Raw genomic sequence first — 20,476 nt, forward strand, 5'->3', positions numbered from 1 at the left:
AAAACCCTTGCCTTGCATGCACATGTACCTTGGTATAAAAATAGTGGGCCTTTGGCGGGCTAACTGACCAGCAGCTGCTGAACAGCACTAGGAGACCACTCGGACTAGACTCAAGAACTGCAGGGGATAGATGGATCTCTACTGGGGATGGCCTAGAGTACAGGTGGATCTGGATGAAGATAATAGAAATGCCAATGCCATACCGATTGAAGCGGCTGTTGTCTTTTACAACAGCCAATCTCAATCATCTTCTTATAGTAGTTTTCCTACAGACTGTTGTGATGATGATGAGGAGGAGGAGGAGGAGGAGGATTTTGAACTGCAAGAAGAGGATCAAGAGATTGGAGCTAGTAAGAGGGGAAGGAAGAGAGGGAGGAGGAATAAAACTAAAAAGGAGAAGGAGGACTCTGAGGCCTCACAAAGAAAGCAGAAAAATTCTCAAGAGAGAAAAAGAGTGAAGAGTATAAGGCTAAAATATAATGAACTGAGAAAGGTTCTTGGCTTTGACACAACAAAGAAACTTTGCAAGCAAAAGATTCTTGACGCTGCAATAGAGTACATCACCAAACTGCAAGATATGATCAAAGATGACAGGGAAGAGGAGCCTCTTCTTCTATGTGATGAGACCATTCACTCTATCGAGAGCAGCAGCAGCGGCAGTACTGAGTGCTCATCAGTCTTGTCTCCCGCGCCTACTTCTGAGCTTAGCCCGGTCCCTTTTTCCTATTCCTATGGAATTGGACGGTGTCCTGCTTTAACTCCATCATTATGCTCCCCTCCTCAGGCTCAGTTCACACTGATGGAGTTATACAATCATGGAAGATGGAGGGCTACTCCTGAGATGGAGTTTCCCTGCAATGTCGGGGTCACTACGCCTCCTGCTACTTTTGATTCATCGTATACTATTTCACCACCTCCAACGATCCCTCTCCATCACATGATGTTCAATGAAAACTAGTTCATAAAAGAGAGTTTCAAAACTAAAGTTTAAACATGTTTTTGTATAGATATTTTCATGGTTTTCAGGTGTTTTCACTGTTTTGTGAGAAAGAAAGTTGCGTCTTTGCGAAAGACAGTGTGTTGTTTGCGTAGGCGGCTCATAAAATTATTCTTTTATTGAAGGCGTGGTTGAGGTGTGGTTGTAATTGTAAAATGGCATAGAGTGAAGACGAGATATTGAAGAGAGAGTAATGGCCAGTAAAGCTCAATCGGCAGCTGTAAAGAGAGGTAATGGCCAATGTATACTGTATAAATGATTGCTAGTAGCTATAGCTAAAAAGAAGAAGCCAAAGAGACCCAATGGAGGAGCTAAGAAACCAACATCATCACTGAAGAGGTAAGTCACGTGACGAATCACGTGATGCATATACATTCTATAGTCCTGAAGCACAGTCTGAAGATGAGTATGACACAACCGACGATGAGCAGGAAGATGCTGCTGATTATTGTAAAGGTACCGGTAGAAAATTAATATAATAATAATAATTATTATTATTGTTAGGGGGCTATCATTTAGTTGAGATTGGTGAAGTCTACAATGGTCGCTATCAGATAATTAGGAAGCTAGGCTGGGGCCATTTCTCTACCGTCTGGCTATGCAAGGATTTGAAGTATATCCAAGTAATCAAACTGCTCTATTTGTGATATTGTTTGCTAGGTGTGGGCGATTCGTTGCACTAAAAGTTGTTAAATCGGCAAAGCAATACATGGAAGCATCTCTTGACGAGATTGAGCTACTCAGAAAAGTAATGAGAACAAATATACCACTTTGACTTATCCTTTGTCTTTTTAACAGGTTGCTACTGCTAATAGAGCTAATCCTGGTTTAAAACACGTGGTTGAAATGTATGACAGTTTTAGGATATCAGGACCCCATGGCAACCGTATCCTATGAAATCCAGAGAAGGGGAAAGAGGGAGGGAGGGAGGGACTGGTTGTGGGAAAGGAATATTTTTTCTTAATTTCATTATAAATAGATATGGTAATGGTATTTGAAGTCTTAGGTTGCAATCTCCTCAGACCAATTATTAAGTATAATTACAAGGGGCTTCCTCCTTCATTTGTCAAACTAGTCACTAAACAAGTTAGACTGAACCAAAATCCTCCTTTATCCCCTCCCTCTCTCCTCAGGTATTACTAGGATTGGATTACTTACACACAGAGTGTGGTATAATTCATACCGACATTAAACCAGAGAACATATTGTTTTGCGTCAGTGATGAACATGTTAAAAGTTTAGCTAGAAATAGAGTGTCATCAAAATCAGCAGGTAATGGAATGAATAATACACTCATGTTTATTGTCATTCTCATCCTCTTGTAGTATGTAATGCACCTTCTTCACTTTCAAAGGTATCGCTTCTTTGTTTGTTTATTTATTGTTGTTTGTTGCTAGTCTGGTGGCGGCCCGATGACTAAAAATCAGAAGAAAAGACTAAAGAAAAAGTTAAAGAAGCACCAGGAGCTTATGGTCAAAGAAGAATCAATGATCAGCGATGTTGATGCTGTTACCACGGAAACTGATTCTGTTTCCATGACAATTGATAATCACACGATCCTACCCGAGAGTGTTGAAGAAGAAGACACAATGGAGACGGAGGAGACTGATCAATCAACAACTAATGGAAGCAGTGCTGGCAGCAGCTGTACTGATTCATTCGACCTCCTAGGGCCTGTCTCTGTCAAAATAGCTGACCTTGGTAATGCATGCTGGATTGTAAGAGCATACTAATAATATTGATAATCGTGGTAATGAAATTGTTGATCTACTATAGAATCATCATTTTACCGATGACATTCAGACAAGGCAGTATCGCTCTCTTGAAGTGATTATTGGAATTGAATACGGCCCACCTGCTGATATATGGAGTCTGGCTTGTATGGTAAAATTGTTATTAAATGAAATAATATTATTTAATAATTACTCTAATAGACTTTTGAATTATTAACTGGTGACTTTTTATTCGAACCACATTCTGGTGACACATATTCACGTGATGAAGGTAATTAATTTAATAATAAATTATTATTGTTATTATTAATTTTATTTTATTAATAGATCACATTGCTCACATATGCGAGCTATTAGGGACCATACCTCCAACACTAGCTGTCTCTGGTAGATACTCAAGGGAATTCTTCTCTCACTCTGGAAAACTAAAAAGAATACATCACTTAAGACCATGGTAGGCACACACTTGAGGACTGAGAGAACTATGAGATAAAGAGAAGAGAGAGACCATGTACTATAGTACAGGGTCGTTGGCCTGATTTTTGAACAACTTTTAAAATTTGTAAAAAAATCCAATTGTGATCAGAATCCGCTCAAACTTCTACACAACATAAGAGCATGTATGTGTATCAGAAAAAGATATAAAAATGGACAATCCTCTCCTTTTCATTTTCGGTGAAATTTGGCCAAAGACTGTATACTAAAGCACAAGGTATTTGGCCTGATTTTTTAAGCAGCTTTAAAAAATTCACTAAAAAGCGATTTCGATAAGAATCAGCTTAAATTCGATGCACAACATTAGAACACGAGTTAACAAATGTTTGCTGCTATTGTTATTAATGATAGGTCATTGCACGATGTACTGGTTGATAAGTACCACTGGTGTGATGATGAAGCCAAATTGCTGGCATCATTTCTACTGCCAATGCTGAACTACAACCAGAAGGAGAGAGCTACAGCTAAAGAATGCCTGGACCATCCTTGGTTAACACTGTAAATGTATGCATCAATCCAATAATCACTGATTGTTATCTCTTATACTTCCCTCCCTCTCAAAGTCTCCTCTTCAGTAATCATTCACTGTTTTGTGTTGTTGTTGTCATTGTTGTTCATAGTCAATAATAATAATTATTGGTCGATAATAATGCATTACACAAAATAATAATTATAACAGTGACAATAAAACAGCAAATTACTACAAACAAACAAAAAAAGGAAATAAACAATCAACAAGGATATAATATATAATGAAGCTGGTGTGATAATATAGTAGAAATAATGAAAGAGAGAAAGCAAGAGAGAGAGAGGAGAGAAGTGTAGCTCATCGACAGCATTCTATGTATAGTGGCAGTTTGTAAGGAACCATCTTCTCATCATTACTTGATGGAGGGACACTAGCCCACACCATAATCTCTTTACCTAATGGAAGGCAAAGTCATAAAGGGAATGAATTATGTAAGTTAACATAATAGCTGGAGGCCATTAAATAACCAATAACTACATGTATTTCAATAATATTAATAATCATTAATGATTACCAGTGGAGTCTAATCTTTCTGATGGTCTGACACTGTTTGAGTGATACATCCAGAAGTGACCGTTATTGCATGAACGTAGACAAGAGTGACATGGAACGGTTACATGATATCCTACCATGCATCCACTGGAGAAGAAAGAGGAAGGGGAGAGAGAGGGGGAGGGAGGGAGAGAGAGACGGGAGGGAGGGAGGGAGAGAGAGAGAGGGGGGAGAGGCCATGAGGTTAGAGTGAGAGAAGAAAAGAGAGGGAGGTGGGAGGGTGAGAGTGATGACATAACACTACTGTCAGTCATAAAAAGGTATGCATAATGCAAACAGATTCCATGTCAAAATTATTAGCAATTACCTTAAGGGTAAGTGATGGCAAGGTAATAATGATATAAGGACATAATAACCATTAATAATAATAATAATAATGTACGTACATGTATGTATTTATGATGTATAATTGTCTTACCATCCACAACATGCAGTATCTTGTATTTTACACTGACAATTGTTGGTTTGATAATCCGGGCCAACCAGTAATAGCATACTATATAATGAGGAGGTGGTGTAGTAATAGTTTACACAATGGATTATGGAATTCAAATTTCAAAAGAGAGGTCCACCCAAACTCTCCAGATTATCTTATTACAATAATTTGCTATTCATTAGAGTTGTTATTATTATTCATCCTTCACAAAGCATTCCTTCTCCCTCTCCCTCTCTCTCATAAATTCCATTAGATGTACATGTACACACACACACACACAGGCCCAACCCAAGACTATGTATCAGGGTGCTAACTTTATATTAGCCAGACTAATGTACAGCAAGCTTGAGATAGTGTGTGCGTGTTATCTTTACCCTGGGGGAGGTTGATCCGTCGAGTAAAGTTCAACTGTTTTATCTGCTAGGAGAATCGCTCTCATTCCTCTAACGCAGACCAGGTGGTCACAGTAAGAACAGTTTAGCTCATACACAGGCTTTGTCTTGAACGAGGGATGCATATGACAGTCTTGATGTAGCCCAGACATTTACTACTATCCTTTTTTTGCCTCTCTTCACTGAAACGCGTTGTCTTGTCTTTCAATGAAAGAGAGATGGCGAGCTAGGGAGGGGTTATTTATGTGGGCGTAAATACATTCTGATTGGTTAACAATTGCCATAGAAACGCCACGACAACGCATAGCTGAATATAAAACGGTCAATTATAAGTAATAGTGGTTAAAGTTTAAACGGAGAAGTATCTCTTGTAGATATGGCTGGAATCCTTTTGCAACTAATTTATCTATAACTATTAATAATAAAAATTAAAACACAAATACGATTAATAAAATAATACCTTTAATGAGAAGCCTACAGCTGTCATTAAAAGATTGATACATTTTTCTTGTTTGTTGCGTCTCTGCTGGCCTCACTTGCTCAATTAAACAAAAGCAAAACTTTACAATGCAGGACAACATGTTATTAACTATTCCTAGTACAGGGCCTGCTTTAGCAGTTAGCAAACACCTTGAGAGAATGCTAGAAGTATATTCAGAATACACTGTAATTAAATCATCCAAACAGTCGACCTAGAATAGTAATAAAAATTAATTTATTATTATTACTTATTGCATACTTTCTTCATGTTAGATTTTAATTCAATCCAAGATACATGAAACAGTTGGTTTGATAGGTAACTTTCAATGACTGTTAAGAAATGCTGTAACTGTTGCCTAAAGAAGGAAATGAGAGAATGTGTGTGTGTGTATATATTATATAAGTACATGATGCACAAAAATGGCTAACCTTTGCGCATTTAATGTCCTCATATGTTTAACAGTTAATCTATCTCTTTCAGCACCTAAGGAACAACAACACGTATTAATACATTATTATAATATTCTTATCATTATTACTTTTACTAGCTAATTTAATGAAAGATTTCTTTAGTAACCACGAAACTCTCTTAATGTTCAATAGAAAATGAAAAACCTACAGCACATGGACACCATAAACAAAGGAAAGCAAGAGGGAGGATACTTTGTTAAAATTGTCGATGTGTTCCGATGTAATGACAATATTAAGCGGCCAATTAACCTATTTGTAATAAAATTAAAAAAATTCAATTCAACAAAAAATACTTTATAGTCCAATTTAAAATGCTTGAGGTCTAAAAATTAAATAAATAAATAATAATAATTATTAACATAGATACTCACTATCGGTGCTAGTTGCTTGAAGTGGGCATGTCCTAGTTAATAATAAGTTATTAATCATGAGTTCACTATGTTTGTATAATGATGAATCCAAAGCATGATGTAATAATGACATAAGAAATGAATTATTGATCAACGAATCTCCAAACATGAACTACAAGTATGATACATACTAAAAACAGTAACTTAATATTAATAATATTTACTTCTTTAAATAACGGGTTGGTCAAAGTGTCAGCAAATGCTCCATCTTCCAGCATTAAAAAATGTTTAATTAATTTGAAATGATCGATAATCTTTAGTTCGTTGATAAAATAATCAACTAGAGCAGAGTTGATTATGCCAGACCTGAGTAAACAATAAACAAAAACAATAGTAAATAATAACGTACTGCGTTGTTATTGGTAGAGAGATGCATTCCTCTAGTAAAGATGGCAAAGAAAGCAAATAAAAATCATCTTTTTCTTCCTCGCAATCATCATCATCATCACTTGTTAATAATAGTTTATTGAGATCATAATTAGGAACATCTATTAATAGAAAACAGTAAAGCATGGGTTATCTATGCTATGGTACTTTTCAAAAATTGACATAATTTTTAAAATGGCCATGAGTTACATGTAGTTGGAATCAGCTTAAATTTCTTAAAGTCATATATATTAATAATACCTGAAAACTGATAATCCCTATTGCTGTAACTTGAGTAACAATTGAATTCCAAACCTACATGCATTTATTACTATAACTATAACAATTATTAACTATTCTTTACTTTCTTCAATAATTGCACTGCATTCATTTTGCTGACTTGGTAAGGGGGTGTGACCTTTTGTTTCGATATCAATGGGTGGAGTTTCTGAAGGATAAAGAATATCTTGCATAATTGACGAGGGGGCATGGCTCCTTGTTCCGATATCGACAAGCGGAGTTTCTGAAGGATAAAGAATATCTTGCATAACTGACGAGGGGGCATGGCCTCTTGTTCCATTATCAACGGGCGGAGTTTCTAAAGGATAAAGAATATCTTGCATAACTGACAAGGGGGCATGGCCTCTTGTTCCGATATCAACGGGCGGAGTTTCTGAAGGATAAAGAATATCTTGCATAACTGACGAGGGGGCATGGCCTCTTGTTCCGATATCAACGGGCGGAGTTTCTGAAGGATAAAGAATATCTTGCATAACTGACGAGGGGGCATGGCCTCTTGTTCCATTATCAACGGGCAGAGTTTCTGAAGGATAAAGAATATCTTGCATAACTGACAAGGGGGCATGGCCTCTTGTTCCGATATCAACGGGCGGAGTTTCTGAAGGATAAAGAATATCTTGCATAACTGACGAGGGGGCATGGCCCCTTGTTCCAACATGTAAAGTTTCCTCAGGCACCTCATCATTAATTTGTTGAGGGGTGTCGTCTATTTTTGCAAGTTTAGCTTTTTCATCATCATCTCTCATTTCATTTATTAATTGAAGTCTCTCCATTCCAAGGCTAAATCTCTTCTCCCTCCATTTTGACCGCTGCTCTCTCTTCTCTGCTTCTTTACTCAATTCCTCATAATGCTCAAGCATCTCCTCCCTAACAAAATTTGGTCAAAATATTTCTATTGCTAATTTCCTATATTTACTATTACTACATAATTACTGTGGCCATGAAAATTACTTTAAAGATTGTTCCAATTCTTGTGCTTTTACATCAGTCACTAACAAAGCTTCTTCTTCTTCTCTTTTCATTTCTATTAATTCTTGTTTCAACTGCAAAGAAATAAATAAAACAGCAATAATAATTGTCTTTTTTTTAGTTACTGCTTTGGCTTTATCTGCTTGCTCTTTTATTTCTAAAAACAACTCTTTCTTCTTAGACAACTCTTCTCTCTCTTCCCTTTCTTCATTTTCTAAAAATTGATAATAATTAAAAAAATCAACAATAATAAATAAATATTACCCTTTAATTCTCTCATTTTATTTCTTGCTGTTTCTCTAGCTGCTAACAGTGGCTGCAAGGCCTTCAATTTATCTCGCTTTATCTTTTAAAAAACATTAGAAATAATGACAATAAAAACAAGCATACCTTCTCTTCTCTCTCTCTTTTATGCTTCATCAACACTTCTTCCATTTTCTCTTTATAGTTTTGACACTTTATATAAATATCCTTCAGTTGGTTGCTTGATTGAGCCAGCATTAGAGATGGGACTGAACTTAGCTCATTTATAACATCATGCTATTATTCAATCCACTGTAATTGTCATTAATTTCAATTATCAACTCACTTGAGGGCAACATATCTTCAATAGATTGATGGATTTTCCAATATTTAATATCGTATCCTTATAATTAGAAATACAGTCAGGGACACGCCCATCTCTAAAGCTAAACCCTTGCGACCAATAACGATCATCTAACAAAAACAATAACCATTCATTCTCTTACTCTCCCCTCACCTCTTCTCTCTAATACAATGTCATTTTGTTCCAAACCAAATCCCTCAATGCATTGACCCTCATAAACCCAACAGTGTAGAAACCTACATACAGTATGGGAATGGAAATATCACGGTATGGGAATGAACACATGGTAGTATGGAATGCAGGGTTTTCCCACAGGATTTTGGGAGCTTGTGTTTTTTATAAATTTTTAAAGTTGCTAAAAAATATCAGGTCAAAGTCATTGTACATGGTCTTGGGCCAAATTCTGCCAAAATTAAAAAAGGAGAGGATTCTACATTTTTCCCCTGATACATATACATGTACTTATGCTGTTTGAACTGATTATAATCAAAACTGGATTTTTTGATGAATTTTTAAAGTTGCAATGAAGCAAGCTTTTAGCTCACTTAGCATGCTTTCAACCTTGTGGGAAACACTGATGGAATGAGAATAAGAGGTTATGAGAGTGAAATACACACATACATACATACTGTACCTAAAGTATGGTTGCATGGTCTGCCTAAATATTCCAATGATTATATTGTATAAAGGCAGTCCTTGAGATGATACACATTGGGAATATAATGAATCCAATAACAATAATCCCTATTAACAACAAACAATAAGAACAATAAAAACAACTAAAGCAATACTTCATTAGCGTTGGAAGATAACGAGGACTTGACCAAGCTAAAAAGCAATAAATAAATAAATAAGTAAATAAATAAATTAATACTAACTTTAATAAGTATTGCATCGTACTTAATTGTGACTGAATCCAAAATTGAGAAATATCTTTAATAACAATTAACTCATTAATTTATAATGACTAATTAAAAATTACCACGTTCCATCAATTGATTATATTGTAATTGTAAATAATTCAACAAAGAATTAATTGATATATAATGAGACCTAATTATCTCATCTCTCAATATCTAGTATTAATTAATTAATTAATTAACATAATAATAATGAATATTAATTACCTCAACATCAATTTTCCTCTTTTCTGATAAATTAAAGCACTGAGCTAATAAATATTCGTAGTCTTTAATTAATTGAAGTGGGCGTGGTCCACCCACAAATTGATTAGTTTCACCACCAGACACACTCGTTAATTGATTAACAAAATAATTAACAGAGTAATTAAATACAGCATCGTCACTCTCTGACAGATAGCAAAAAGACCTATTAATCAATTATTATCAATAATAATTAAGTAATATTAATAAATTAATTACCTTTCTATTGGCCCCTCCCAGGAGTGAGAAGTGGGCATGTCAGTTAACGAGGTCACATGATCTATTGTCAATTCCTCGTCAGATTCAACTGAAAGAGGAGGAGAAACAGGCAGAACTAGCTTATCATTAGTTGCATATCCCTAAACACATAGAAATGATTATTAATTTAATATCAATAGTACTTTGAGGTAATTAGTTAACGGGTCAGGAGGCGTGGCCTCTTGTGTAAGGAGAGGAACAGAAAGAGATATGTTAACTGAATCAGTTGTAGTGTGAGTGAGACCAGAGAATAATGTAACATCCACAGACTGCAAAGGAGAGAGGGGAGGATGATTACTGTACACCGTGTGCATAATGTCACCTCTTTCATGTAAAATGATGTAGATGGGGTTTCCCTAAAAACCTAATGTAAAATTCAAAATGTATGTACATGTACATGTACGGTCATGTGTACCTCAATACTAGATGGAATAGAAAGAAGAGAAGGTGTCAAAGAGAATCTCGTATCATTACATAACTATTAAAAATTAATTAAGTTGATGATATACGTAAATTTCATGTACCTCTGGTTCTGAACTATGCGATGATAAAGTTGATAAAAATACAAATATTTCGTCAGAGTACGGACATAATGTTTGCAATAATGGTACAGACTCAAATAGACGATCCTTATTATTCTGAGACTGAATATAAAGGACTTGAGAAAGGACATCAGATTCTGGTGACATGTTTCTTTTTGATCGCCCGTCAATTTCTTTAAATAAAATAACATTAAAAGCAATTTTAAAAAGTTCGTCATCAGATATTCCCTTTTTATCGATCAGTTTGTGGGTGAAGGAAGGTAATAGGTTTCTTTTTCCCTTTCTCTTCTCATTTTTGATGCAGAAGCAAAGATCCTTCACCATTTTAATGACACTCATCCCCGCCATTTTATTGCTTCGGAGCATGCGCAGAATAAATCCCGTAATTTTACAAAATCCGCTATACTCCGTAAATTACACGTTATTGAATGGGAGTGGCTTGTAAGCTAATATAGTGGGCGTGTCGATCAGGCACAAACATTAACAGCAATGGCCGACAAGAAGAGCTCGTTTTGGAAGAGAGGGAACGACACAAAGCTACCAGGAAGGTATTTCTGCACTCTCTCTCTTGTATGCCATGATTTCTTTCTATTCTTATCTTAATTCTAGAGCTCAGCCAGTGGCTAACAGCCCTGACCTTAGACCAAGGTCAAAGACATTCGAAGAGTATGAAAAAGACACAAATGACGCGTGGGACGACGAAGCAGAAGACCTATCTCATCTTTCTTCTCCTGTCAAGCCACTAGAGTTCAATCACACGGGCAGTGGAGAATTTGACGTGAAATTCTCAGGAAAGAAAGGTAATTAATTTATTTATTATTATCATTATTATTAAACATACCCATTATCAGCCCCATTAAAGTCCCGTATCAAGGAGGTTGTTAAACCGCGGTCACATACAACAGGAGGTATGTCTACCAGTGGTGGGGGTACAGGCGTACAACACTCAGGATCAGACTCACGTAGGAACGCCCCACAGGACACTGGAAGAAGTAACTACTGATTAGTATTAATTAATTAATTTGCATTTAAAAATATTAATTTTATTTTGCTAGTTCGTTCAATGAGTCCACCATCAGATCCATTTGATGATATTCCTGACAGAGAAACCATCAAATTACAAAAATTTGGTAAATTATTAGCCGGGCCTAACACTGACCTTGGTAAGAGAAAAGGAGGTGGAGAGATTATTAATTAATTTTTTGTTTATTTGTTTGTTATAGAACAACTTAGGAAATTAAGTTGGTCAGGAATCCCTTCATCAGTTAGAGCAACAACATGGCAGCTACTGTGTGTAAGTAACTCACTCCTTTTTTCCTTCCTTCCTCCCCTCTCCTCTCCTCCCCTCCCCTCTCTCTCTCTCTCTCTCTCTCTCTCTCTCTCTCTCTCTCTCTCTCTCTCTCTCTCTCTCTCTCTCTCTCTCTCTCTCTCTCTCTCTCTCTCTCCATATTTCATCTTCTTTCTCCCTCTCTCTCTTTATTACAGGGCTATCTACCAGTTAATATAGATAGGAGGGAAGAAACTCTCCAGCGTAAGAGATCAGAATACCTCAAGCTAATAGACCAGTATTATCACATGAGAGATGACTCCATTCACAAGGACACTTTCAGACAGATACACATTGATGTACCTAGAATGAATCCTTCAATACCGCTCTTCCAACAGTCTATTGTACAAGAAGTAAGTGGCTGTGGCCAAACACTTGGCAGGTGGAGAATGTATAATGATAGCTCTTGTATTTAAATGATAATATTTAAACGACATATTATTGTGTTTTAGTGTTTTGAGAGGATATTGTTTATATGGTCAATGCGTCATCCTGCCAGTGGGTATGTCCAAGGAATCAACGATCTTGTCACTCCTTTCTTCGTTGTCTACCTGTCCTACTACATATGTGAGCCTATGATTAATGACATTATCATGAAATGATAATAACTAATAAACTCTTTTCCTTCAGCTGGTGATAAAAATGCCGAGACCTATGATTTATCGTTATTACCTAATAGCACTCTGAACATGATTGAAGCTGATAGCTTCTGGTGCCTTCAGAAACTACTAGAAGGAATACAAGTTAGCAAATATTATATTAGTGGGTGTGGTCAGTTATTAATTAATTAAACTGGTGGAATAATAATTATTATGAATAATTAATTAATATTGATTGTAATGTAGGATAATTATACGCTAGCTCAGCCTGGTATCCAAACTAAAGTGATGAGGTTAAAAGACATCATGAAAAGAATTGATGGTATGTGGGTTAATTTAGAGTGGGCGGGGTTTCATTTATCAAAACCACGCCCACTGCAGGGTCACTCCATAGTCACCTCGAGAGGAATTCGGTTGATTACTTGCAGTTTGCGTTTCGGTGGATGAATAATTTATTAATGAGAGAGTTCCAGTTGAGATCAGTCATCAGAATATGGGACTCATACCTTGTACGATATTAAAATAATGAATCTTTAATGTATCTCTTTTCCTCCCTCTCTCTCTGCCACCGTCTCTCTCCCTCCCCTCTTTCCCTTCCTCTCTCTCTCTCCCTCTTTTTCTCTAGTCTGAGGCAGATGGGTTTGCTACTCTTCACGTATTTGTGTGTGCAGCATTGTTGCTAAAATTTTCAAGCGAGATTCAATCTAAGAAAGACTTTCAAGTACTAATGATGTCACCATTACTATCTTATTAATCATCATCATTATTATTATTATTATTATTATTATTATTATTATTATTATTATTATTATTATTATTATTATCGGCACTTGCTCTTTTTGTAGGAAATTATGATATTTTTACAAAATCTTCCAACCAGTGCATGGACTGACGATGATGTTCAATTATTACTTGCCGAGTCTTTTAAATTAAAATATATGTTTGCAGATGCTCCTGGCCACTTGCAGAACTGATCCCTCATTTGCTTGCTCTAGTGTGTCATATCTTACTATACTACCTATACAACAGTCCGCAGTGTTATTATTATTATTATTATTACTGTTGTTGTTATTACCATTATTAGTTTTATATTGACAAACAAGCCTCAAAACAGGTGTTTTTAGATATTATTGTTTACATAGATATTATTGTTTACATTTTGTTAATAAACTTAATAATTTCCATGTGTAATCAGTAAAACTCCGTATATCTGGCTCAGGTCCGCCCACTCACTCAGCACTTTCAGGGGCAGAGAGAGAGAGAGAGATGGAGGAAAACAGCACTAATTTTATTGTGATGGGAGCCTCGGTGAGTTATACAGCATATGACAATAATATCATTAATATTTTCTCTTTTTGCGTAGGGGGATCTTGCTAAAAAGAAGATATACCCTACCCTATGGTGAGAAATGATAGTTTTATTATCAAAAACTATATTTAAGTTCTTTCCCTGCAGGAATATTTACAAGTCTGGTGTTCTCCCTCCTGATACGAGGTTCATTGGTTATGCCCGTTCAGCTCTCACTGTTCCTCAGCTGAGAGAGAAGTCTGAACCATATATTAAAGTAAAATTGTTGTTGTTTGTTGTTTTTTTTTAGTTATTGTTGTTTAGGCTAAAGACGACGAGAAGGCTAAGTTGGATTCATTTTTTGCTGCTAATGATTACGTCAAAGGTTCCTATACTGAAGCTGAAGCATTTACTGCTCTCAACGACGCGTTGCTTAAGATAGAAAAAGGAAGAAAAGGGAACAGGCTGTTTTATTTAGCTCTACCTCCTTCCGTTTTTGACTCTGTCACAAAGCTCATTAAAACCCAGTGCATGTCAAAAACGTGAGAAAAAAAAGAAGAGATTTAAAAATAATCTTTACTTTGTTTTTTTTTACTCCTAGTGGTTGGAACAGGATTATTGTTGAGAAGCCGTTTGGTAAAGACAGTGAAAGCTCGGCTAAACTCTCTAAGCACTTGTCTTCTCTTTTCACCGAGGAAGAGATATACAGGATCGATCATTACCTTGGCAAGGAGATGGTTCAGAATCTACTAGTACTGAGGTGGGTTCTGGAACGCAAGTAAATTTAAACATTACCGGAACCCTTGTCGTTATTAGGTTTGCTAATGCAATATTTCAGCCGATTTGGAATAGGGATAATATTGCAAATGTTGTCATTACTTTTAAAGAGCCTTTCGGTACCAAAGGTCGTGGAGGATACTTTGATGAGTTTGGGATCATTCGTGATGTCATGCAGAATCATTTGTTACAGTTAATGTGTCTAACTGCAATGGAGAAACCACCAACCAGTGACCCAGAGGACATCAGAAATGAAAAGGTAGGATAAGTTGTAATCACTCTCTCTGTGATTTTGTGGTTTCTATGCTGATAAGAATCTTATTGAATAGTAATGTTTACTGTTGCATTTATGCTGATAACAAGAGTTACAATGAAAATAGTGATAATATTGTCAGTAAATGAAACATTAGTTTTGTCACTTTCCTGAGCAAAGGTTTAGCACTAATGACACTTATTTTGTGCTAAACGTATGTATTTAAGTGTTATATTTTTTAATGATTTCTCAGGTCAAAGTTTTAAAGGCCATTCGCCCGCTTGAGTTGTCTGATGTGGTACTCGGTCAGTATGCTGGTGATCCTGAGGGAGAAGGAGAGGCAAAGGAAGGTTACCTTGACGACGAGACTGTCCCTAAAGGATCCCGTACACCAACTTATGCTGTTGCTGTACTACGAATCAATAATGAGAGATGGGAGGGAGTTCCATTCATACTGAAATGTGGAAAAGGTATATACATGTAATTAAAATAATAATAATAATAATAATATATTAAATACATTAATGTGTAATGCTTTGATTGCTTACCAAAACCACCAGTCCCTGTAGGAAGTTTTAATTAATTTTAATTTCAATTAAAATAGAACAATGTATGAATTTTTAAAGTTGCTACAAAACTGGGCCAAACTCCCTGTACTATAGTACAGGGTCATTGGCCAAATTTTGCCAAAAATGAAAAGGGGGGAATTCTCCATTTTTACAATTTTTGCTGATGCATATACATGTACTTATGTTGTGTAGAAAGTTTGAGCTGATTCCAATCAAATTTAGATTTTATACAAATTTTTAAACAAATTTGCTCCTTTAATAGTCACATTATTATTATTATTATTATTATTATTATTATTATTATTATTATTATTATTATTATTATTATTTTATTTACAGCTCTGAATGAGAGAAAGGCTGAGATAAGAGTCCAATTCAAAGATGTTCCTGGTGATATATTCCACGGTAAAGCCAAAAGGAATGAGCTAGTCATTAGGGTCCAGCCCAACGAGGCCATGTACACCAAAGTAATGACAAAGAAACCAGGCATGTCTTTTGACCCACTGGAAACTGAATTGGACCTTACATATAAACTAAGATTTAAGGTATTGCATTATTATTGTTAGTTTATTATTCATAAGGATATGTATAATTCATATCCTATTTATATATTATTATTATTATTATTTTATGTATTATATGATTTCTCTCTTTCTAGGACGTATATTTACCAGATGCTTATGAAAGGCTCATTTTGGATGTGTTTGGAGGCAGTCAAATGCATTTTGTAAGGAGGTATGTATTAGTTTCATAATGTACTGTCTATTTTTTAATGTAATTATTACGTGTAGCGATGAATTGGCTGAGGCTTGGCGTATATTCACTCCACTTCTCCACAAAATTGAAGAAGGAAAAGTTTCGCCTATACAATACAAATTTGGAACGTAAGCTACAATAATTGATAAGTAATACTTTGGTTTTTGTTATTTTTTTAGTCGTGGTCCACCTGAAGCTGACAAGTTTATTGAAGAGCTAGGTTTTGTGTACTCGGGTACATACCAGTGGCTTCCATCGCACCAGTGACCATCGTCCATTGAACCAATGCATAACTTTTTGAGTGGTCGATTTTTAATAGAATATCAAGAATAGCTAGTGTCTGTAGTATAGTATTTTCAGTTGAAATAATAATAATAATAAAGGAATAGAATAAATGTTGTTCAATTGTCATATAGTCTTTGTTCAATTGGTGTGCTAAATGCTGTATTTCGTTTAAAAGGACTTGAGCTGTCGACCACTGGAGACACGCCCTTTCAGAAAAAGAGTGGAGAAGATTGTTAATTTTTTGTTAATTGATTGGATTTTATTGTTCTTACTGTGATTGAGTGAATGTTGTGTCGCCAGAAAGTTGCTGAATCATCCTCAAAATTGTGTACCTATGTACATAGAGCATTTAATTTTAACAACTTCATGTAAAAAATTGCTACAAAAGAATCAGTCAGTTTTCTTTATTTCTTGCTACATTTAATATGTAGGAAGCTTGAGCTCGTTTTGATTGCAAAAGTTAGAATACCTGTTCTTTCTCTTGTGGTATGAATCCTGATGCCATAAAGTCCTGTTTTGTTACTGTTTTAAAATCAAAAGGAGGCGGCATGGCTTTGACTATCTCTTCCTCTAGCTCTGATTCTACTAGCTTGTATAGTTCCTTTTTAAGCTTATTCTCTCTCTTCCCTCCTTCTCCTCCTCCTCTTAGCTCTTTAAACTCATCCGAATGAACTGATGGGGTATAGGACACTCCACTAGTAGTAGCAGTCTCCATTGTACTGCTATCAGAATGCACAGATAATAAACCCTAACATGTAATAATAACAGAGGTAGATACACAATGTTCATACTTTATGTCCTACTCTGTGTAGATTAGTGCACAGTGTACCGTCAGGATTCCTGTTCCCTGTCTCTAACGGCTCGCATTGTCTCTATTACATTCATCATTATGTGCTAAACTGATAATGGTAGGTCCTTACCTCTTCTACCCAATTATATATCAGGGTCTTTGGCTTGCTGCTAGCTGCAGCCATTGTTGTTACCCGGTTGCTATTAGAAACAAGCCACACCCTTGGAGCTAAAGGCATAATGCGTGAATATTAACGTAATCTCGTTACTATTAATAGACGATGGGTTCTAAAAATAGAATCATGACCATCCTTCCATAAAAATGAGAAGAGGAATGAGCAAGCATACAAACTGTCATGGCTGAGATAGAGGAAGAGGATTTTATGTATGACTACGAGGAAAGGTATGTCCCTATCATATTATAATGACATTCTCTTCCTCCTCTCTCTCTCTCTCCCCTCTCTCTCCCTCTTAGTGATGATGAGGAAGATGAAGATGAAGAAGGTGATTTTGTGTCTGATGGCCTGTTAAGAGAGGACAGTGTTCCCTCTGGGTCTAAGCTTAAGGCTGAATGGCAGACACTCTCTCCTGATCAATTGTCAAAGAAAATGTTTGAGATAGTTGACGATGTCAATGCTGTATTTCAGGTGAGTTGTAGTTGTGGGTGTGGCTTCCATTAACCACCCCTTATTTAGTTGCCGACACCTCACGTGAGGATCTTATTGACGGCTTGTAAGTGGGACAAAGAGAAACTGATGGAGAGGTGAGATTAATTCTAATTTGAATGAAATTTAGTGAGGGATCTTTAAAAAATGCTAAATTAAACGCTAATCAATACTAAAATTAAGAGAAAATGTTATAACTAGTAGCTCCAAACCCACGATGCATAAAAAATACAAAAATTAATATAATCATTATTATTCTTTATTTTTATTATGTTTTAGATATTATGCTGGTGACCAGGAGGCATTATTTAGAGAAGCTCATTTAATCCACCCAAAGAAACGCAACCCGAACCCAGTCATTGTAGTGAGGGCACAATCAACATCAACTTGTGGAGCAGCTGCCTCCTCAAAGCAAGAGTACATCTGTGACATATGCATGATGTCATATTCAACTGATCACATGATGGGGCTAGAGTGTGGACACTTGTTTTGTAGACCTTGTTGGAATAACTACCTCACAGTAATGGTCATGAGTCAAGGAAGGGCACAGGTGTGTATCCTCGTCTGTTTCTGTTTGCTAGTCTTGTTGTTCTATAGACTTTGTCCTGTCCAGCGACATCTTGTGATATCGTGGTTGATGAAGCTACTGTATTGTAAGCCTCATCAAACATATAAGTATATTATGTTGAAATAATTTGTTGTTGTTTAGGGAGTTGCTGACAGATGGTGAAGTTCGGAAGAAGTATCAGTATCTTATAACTAATTCATTTGTTCAAGATCACCCATTATTAAAGTGGTGTCCTTCACCAGGCTGCTGTAACGCTCTACTGGCTAGTAATAACGTGGAGCATGAGCCAGTTAGCTGCTCTTGTGGGCACTCCTTCTGGTAGGAAGATGATGGATCAATTATTATTATTATTATTATATTTATTTTTTTAGTTTTAAGTGTAGTCGAGATCCACACGAGCCAATATTATGTACAGTAAGTGTGTATTATTGTTATTTACCATTAATTTTATTTATGATTAAATTTTTATAGTATTTATCAAAATGGCTGAAGAAGTGTGATGATGACAGTGAGACCTCAAACTGGATACATGTTAATACCAAAGTATGCCCTCACTCTCTCTCTCTCTCTCTCTCTCTCTCTCTCTCTCTCTCTCTCTCTCTCTCTGTCTCTGTCTCTCTCTCTCTGTGTCTCTGTCTCTGTCTCTCTCTCCATCTCTTTCTAATACTTAAACTCTATTTTTTAACATTATACAAGGAGTGTCCAAAGTGTTCAGCAACCATAGAGAAGAATGGTGGGTGCAATCACATGATATGCTGTAACAACAGCTGCAAGGCCGAGTTCTGCTGGGTGTGTCTGGGACCGTGGGAACCACACGGAACAAGCTGGTTAGTTAGTTAGTTGTTGTTGTTTATTGTTTATCATTCCTGTTGTTGTTATTGTTAGGTATAATTGTAATCGTTATAACGAGTCTGATGCCAAATCAGCCAGGGATGCTCAGATGGGTTCAAGGGCTGCTTTGGAGAGATACTTGTTCTATTGCAATAGATACATGAACCACCTTAGGAGTTCTAAAATGGAAGCTAAAGTTAGTGAAGGGAAAGGAATGGGGAGAGAGAAACCAAGAGAAAGAGAGAGGAAGGATTGAGCTAGGAAGGGAACAAAATTTTAAGCTGTGCACATGTAGATGTACATCATTAGGCCTTACCTTAGTCTTTCTTTGATAGATGCATGTAGCTAACAAATTTAAGGAAATTTTGGTTGTTCAAAGCATTCTTTTCTTTCCTTTAGTTATACGAGATGGTTCATGAAAAAATGAAGGAATTACAGCAGCTGGGAATGTCCTGGGTCGAAATTCAATTTATGAAGAAAGCAGTTGATGTATTGTGCCTCTGCAGACAGACATTGATGTACACGTATGTATTTGCGTATTATCTCAAGAAAAATAATCACATGTTGATATTTGAGGTCAGTCACACGACATTAATGATAATTTTACTTTACTAATATATGAATTTAGGATAATCAAAGTGATTTAGAAATAGCCACCGAATTATTATCAGAGTATCTAGAGAGAGAGATCACAAGTGTCTCGTTAGACCAGTTAAAAATTCAAGTACAAGATAAGAGCAAGTAAGAGATGGAGAGAAAGATATTGCACTGGATCTAATGCATAGAAACAGCCTATTCATGAAACTTGTATTTTGCAGATATTGTGAAGCAAGGAGGAAAGTATTACTGGAGCATGTCTATGAAGGATATGATCAAGACTTTTGGGATTTTACTGAATTATAATTATTATTATAGCACGAGATTTATTAACAAATGACTTTAATGGATGGACATAATATGCAGCCATTATTAACAAATAACTTTAATTCTTATTATTATATCAATTAACACTCATATCATATTGACTATGCTGGTCGCTTCAAACCGTTCCACTGTACTAATGGATGGAC

General features: G+C 36.0%; 8 protein-coding genes across 8 annotated transcripts; 5 read left to right on the forward strand and 3 right to left on the reverse strand.

Annotated features, from left to right (window-relative positions):
• Nucleotides 1-16: 16 nt before the first annotated feature.
• Nucleotides 17-1,071, forward strand: LOC109584129 (neurogenic differentiation factor 1-like). Its single transcript, XM_019999739.1, has one exon. It carries the CDS (start codon nt 131-133, stop codon nt 956-958), a length of 828 nt encoding a protein of 275 aa, XP_019855298.1. The 5' UTR covers nt 17-130; the 3' UTR covers nt 959-1,071.
• A 40-nt stretch (nt 1,072-1,111) lies between these two features.
• Nucleotides 1,112-3,858, forward strand: LOC100638837 (SRSF protein kinase 1-like). Its single transcript, XM_019999691.1, has 14 exons — nt 1,112-1,227; nt 1,267-1,336; nt 1,380-1,453; nt 1,502-1,610; nt 1,658-1,745; nt 1,796-1,883; nt 1,977-2,083; nt 2,131-2,269; nt 2,323-2,351; nt 2,395-2,715; nt 2,774-2,881; nt 2,932-3,001; nt 3,058-3,184; nt 3,577-3,858. Exons 1-14 carry the CDS (start codon nt 1,191-1,193, stop codon nt 3,725-3,727), a joined length of 1,518 nt encoding a protein of 505 aa, XP_019855250.1. The 5' UTR covers nt 1,112-1,190; the 3' UTR covers nt 3,728-3,858.
• On the reverse strand, nt 3,839-5,371 carry LOC100631726 (protein FAM72A-like). The gene is made up of 4 exons (XM_003382938.2): nt 5,117-5,371; nt 4,725-4,802; nt 4,269-4,393; nt 3,839-4,149 (listed from the first exon to the last, which is right to left on the reverse strand). Exons 1-4 carry the CDS (start codon nt 5,284-5,286, stop codon nt 4,052-4,054), a joined length of 471 nt encoding a protein of 156 aa, XP_003382986.1. The 5' UTR covers nt 5,287-5,371; the 3' UTR covers nt 3,839-4,051.
• A 29-nt stretch (nt 5,372-5,400) lies between these two features.
• LOC105314047 (uncharacterized) lies at nt 5,401-11,095 on the reverse strand. The gene is made up of 28 exons (XM_019999659.1): nt 10,683-11,095; nt 10,574-10,636; nt 10,481-10,522; nt 10,302-10,427; nt 10,120-10,259; nt 9,865-10,066; nt 9,720-9,813; nt 9,616-9,670; nt 9,529-9,565; nt 9,372-9,481; nt 8,891-8,973; nt 8,720-8,847; nt 8,521-8,670; nt 8,395-8,476; nt 8,256-8,344; nt 8,113-8,204; nt 7,226-8,028; nt 7,123-7,176; nt 6,845-6,983; nt 6,660-6,801; nt 6,457-6,607; nt 6,379-6,407; nt 6,278-6,334; nt 6,154-6,229; nt 6,044-6,098; nt 5,874-5,970; nt 5,595-5,826; nt 5,401-5,546 (listed from the first exon to the last, which is right to left on the reverse strand). The coding sequence occupies exons 1-28, from the start codon at nt 11,064-11,066 to the stop codon at nt 5,461-5,463; spliced, it is 3,798 nt and encodes a 1,265-aa protein (XP_019855218.1). The 5' UTR covers nt 11,067-11,095; the 3' UTR covers nt 5,401-5,460.
• Nucleotides 11,096-11,141: 46 nt separating this feature from the next.
• LOC100638964 (TBC1 domain family member 22B-like) lies at nt 11,142-13,817 on the forward strand. Its single transcript, XM_003382994.3, has 12 exons — nt 11,142-11,248; nt 11,310-11,500; nt 11,552-11,692; nt 11,756-11,863; nt 11,924-11,994; nt 12,186-12,380; nt 12,480-12,594; nt 12,658-12,770; nt 12,873-12,948; nt 13,008-13,135; nt 13,252-13,347; nt 13,472-13,817. Exons 1-12 carry the CDS (start codon nt 11,190-11,192, stop codon nt 13,598-13,600), a joined length of 1,422 nt encoding a protein of 473 aa, XP_003383042.1. The 5' UTR covers nt 11,142-11,189; the 3' UTR covers nt 13,601-13,817.
• Nucleotides 13,818-13,826: 9 nt separating this feature from the next.
• On the forward strand, nt 13,827-16,704 carry LOC100631851 (glucose-6-phosphate 1-dehydrogenase-like). Its single transcript, XM_003382939.3, has 11 exons — nt 13,827-13,934; nt 13,990-14,027; nt 14,082-14,190; nt 14,238-14,455; nt 14,515-14,673; nt 14,730-14,949; nt 15,197-15,413; nt 15,852-16,057; nt 16,171-16,247; nt 16,304-16,396; nt 16,448-16,704. The coding sequence occupies exons 1-11, from the start codon at nt 13,893-13,895 to the stop codon at nt 16,533-16,535; spliced, it is 1,467 nt and encodes a 488-aa protein (XP_003382987.1). The 5' UTR covers nt 13,827-13,892; the 3' UTR covers nt 16,536-16,704.
• Nucleotides 16,569-17,566, reverse strand: LOC105314051 (sperm-associated antigen 8-like). The gene is made up of 5 exons (XM_011407973.2): nt 17,474-17,566; nt 17,345-17,425; nt 17,023-17,301; nt 16,826-16,885; nt 16,569-16,759 (listed from the first exon to the last, which is right to left on the reverse strand). The coding sequence occupies exons 1-5, from the start codon at nt 17,525-17,527 to the stop codon at nt 16,670-16,672; spliced, it is 564 nt and encodes a 187-aa protein (XP_011406275.1). The 5' UTR covers nt 17,528-17,566; the 3' UTR covers nt 16,569-16,669.
• A 70-nt stretch (nt 17,567-17,636) lies between these two features.
• On the forward strand, nt 17,637-20,420 carry LOC100631977 (E3 ubiquitin-protein ligase arih1-like). Its single transcript, XM_003382940.3, has 13 exons — nt 17,637-17,745; nt 17,818-17,989; nt 18,038-18,105; nt 18,287-18,557; nt 18,605-18,660; nt 18,717-18,893; nt 18,947-18,989; nt 19,047-19,118; nt 19,272-19,402; nt 19,461-19,602; nt 19,806-19,982; nt 20,035-20,147; nt 20,225-20,420. The coding sequence occupies exons 1-13, from the start codon at nt 17,699-17,701 to the stop codon at nt 20,307-20,309; spliced, it is 1,554 nt and encodes a 517-aa protein (XP_003382988.1). The 5' UTR covers nt 17,637-17,698; the 3' UTR covers nt 20,310-20,420.
• The last annotated feature ends 56 nt before the right edge of the window (nt 20,421-20,476 follow it).

This window comes from Amphimedon queenslandica, unplaced genomic scaffold (assembly GCF_000090795.2).
Source record: "Amphimedon queenslandica unplaced genomic scaffold, v1.1 AMPQUscaffold_13516, whole genome shotgun sequence".
Taxonomy (NCBI): Eukaryota; Metazoa; Porifera; class Demospongiae; order Haplosclerida; family Niphatidae; genus Amphimedon; species Amphimedon queenslandica.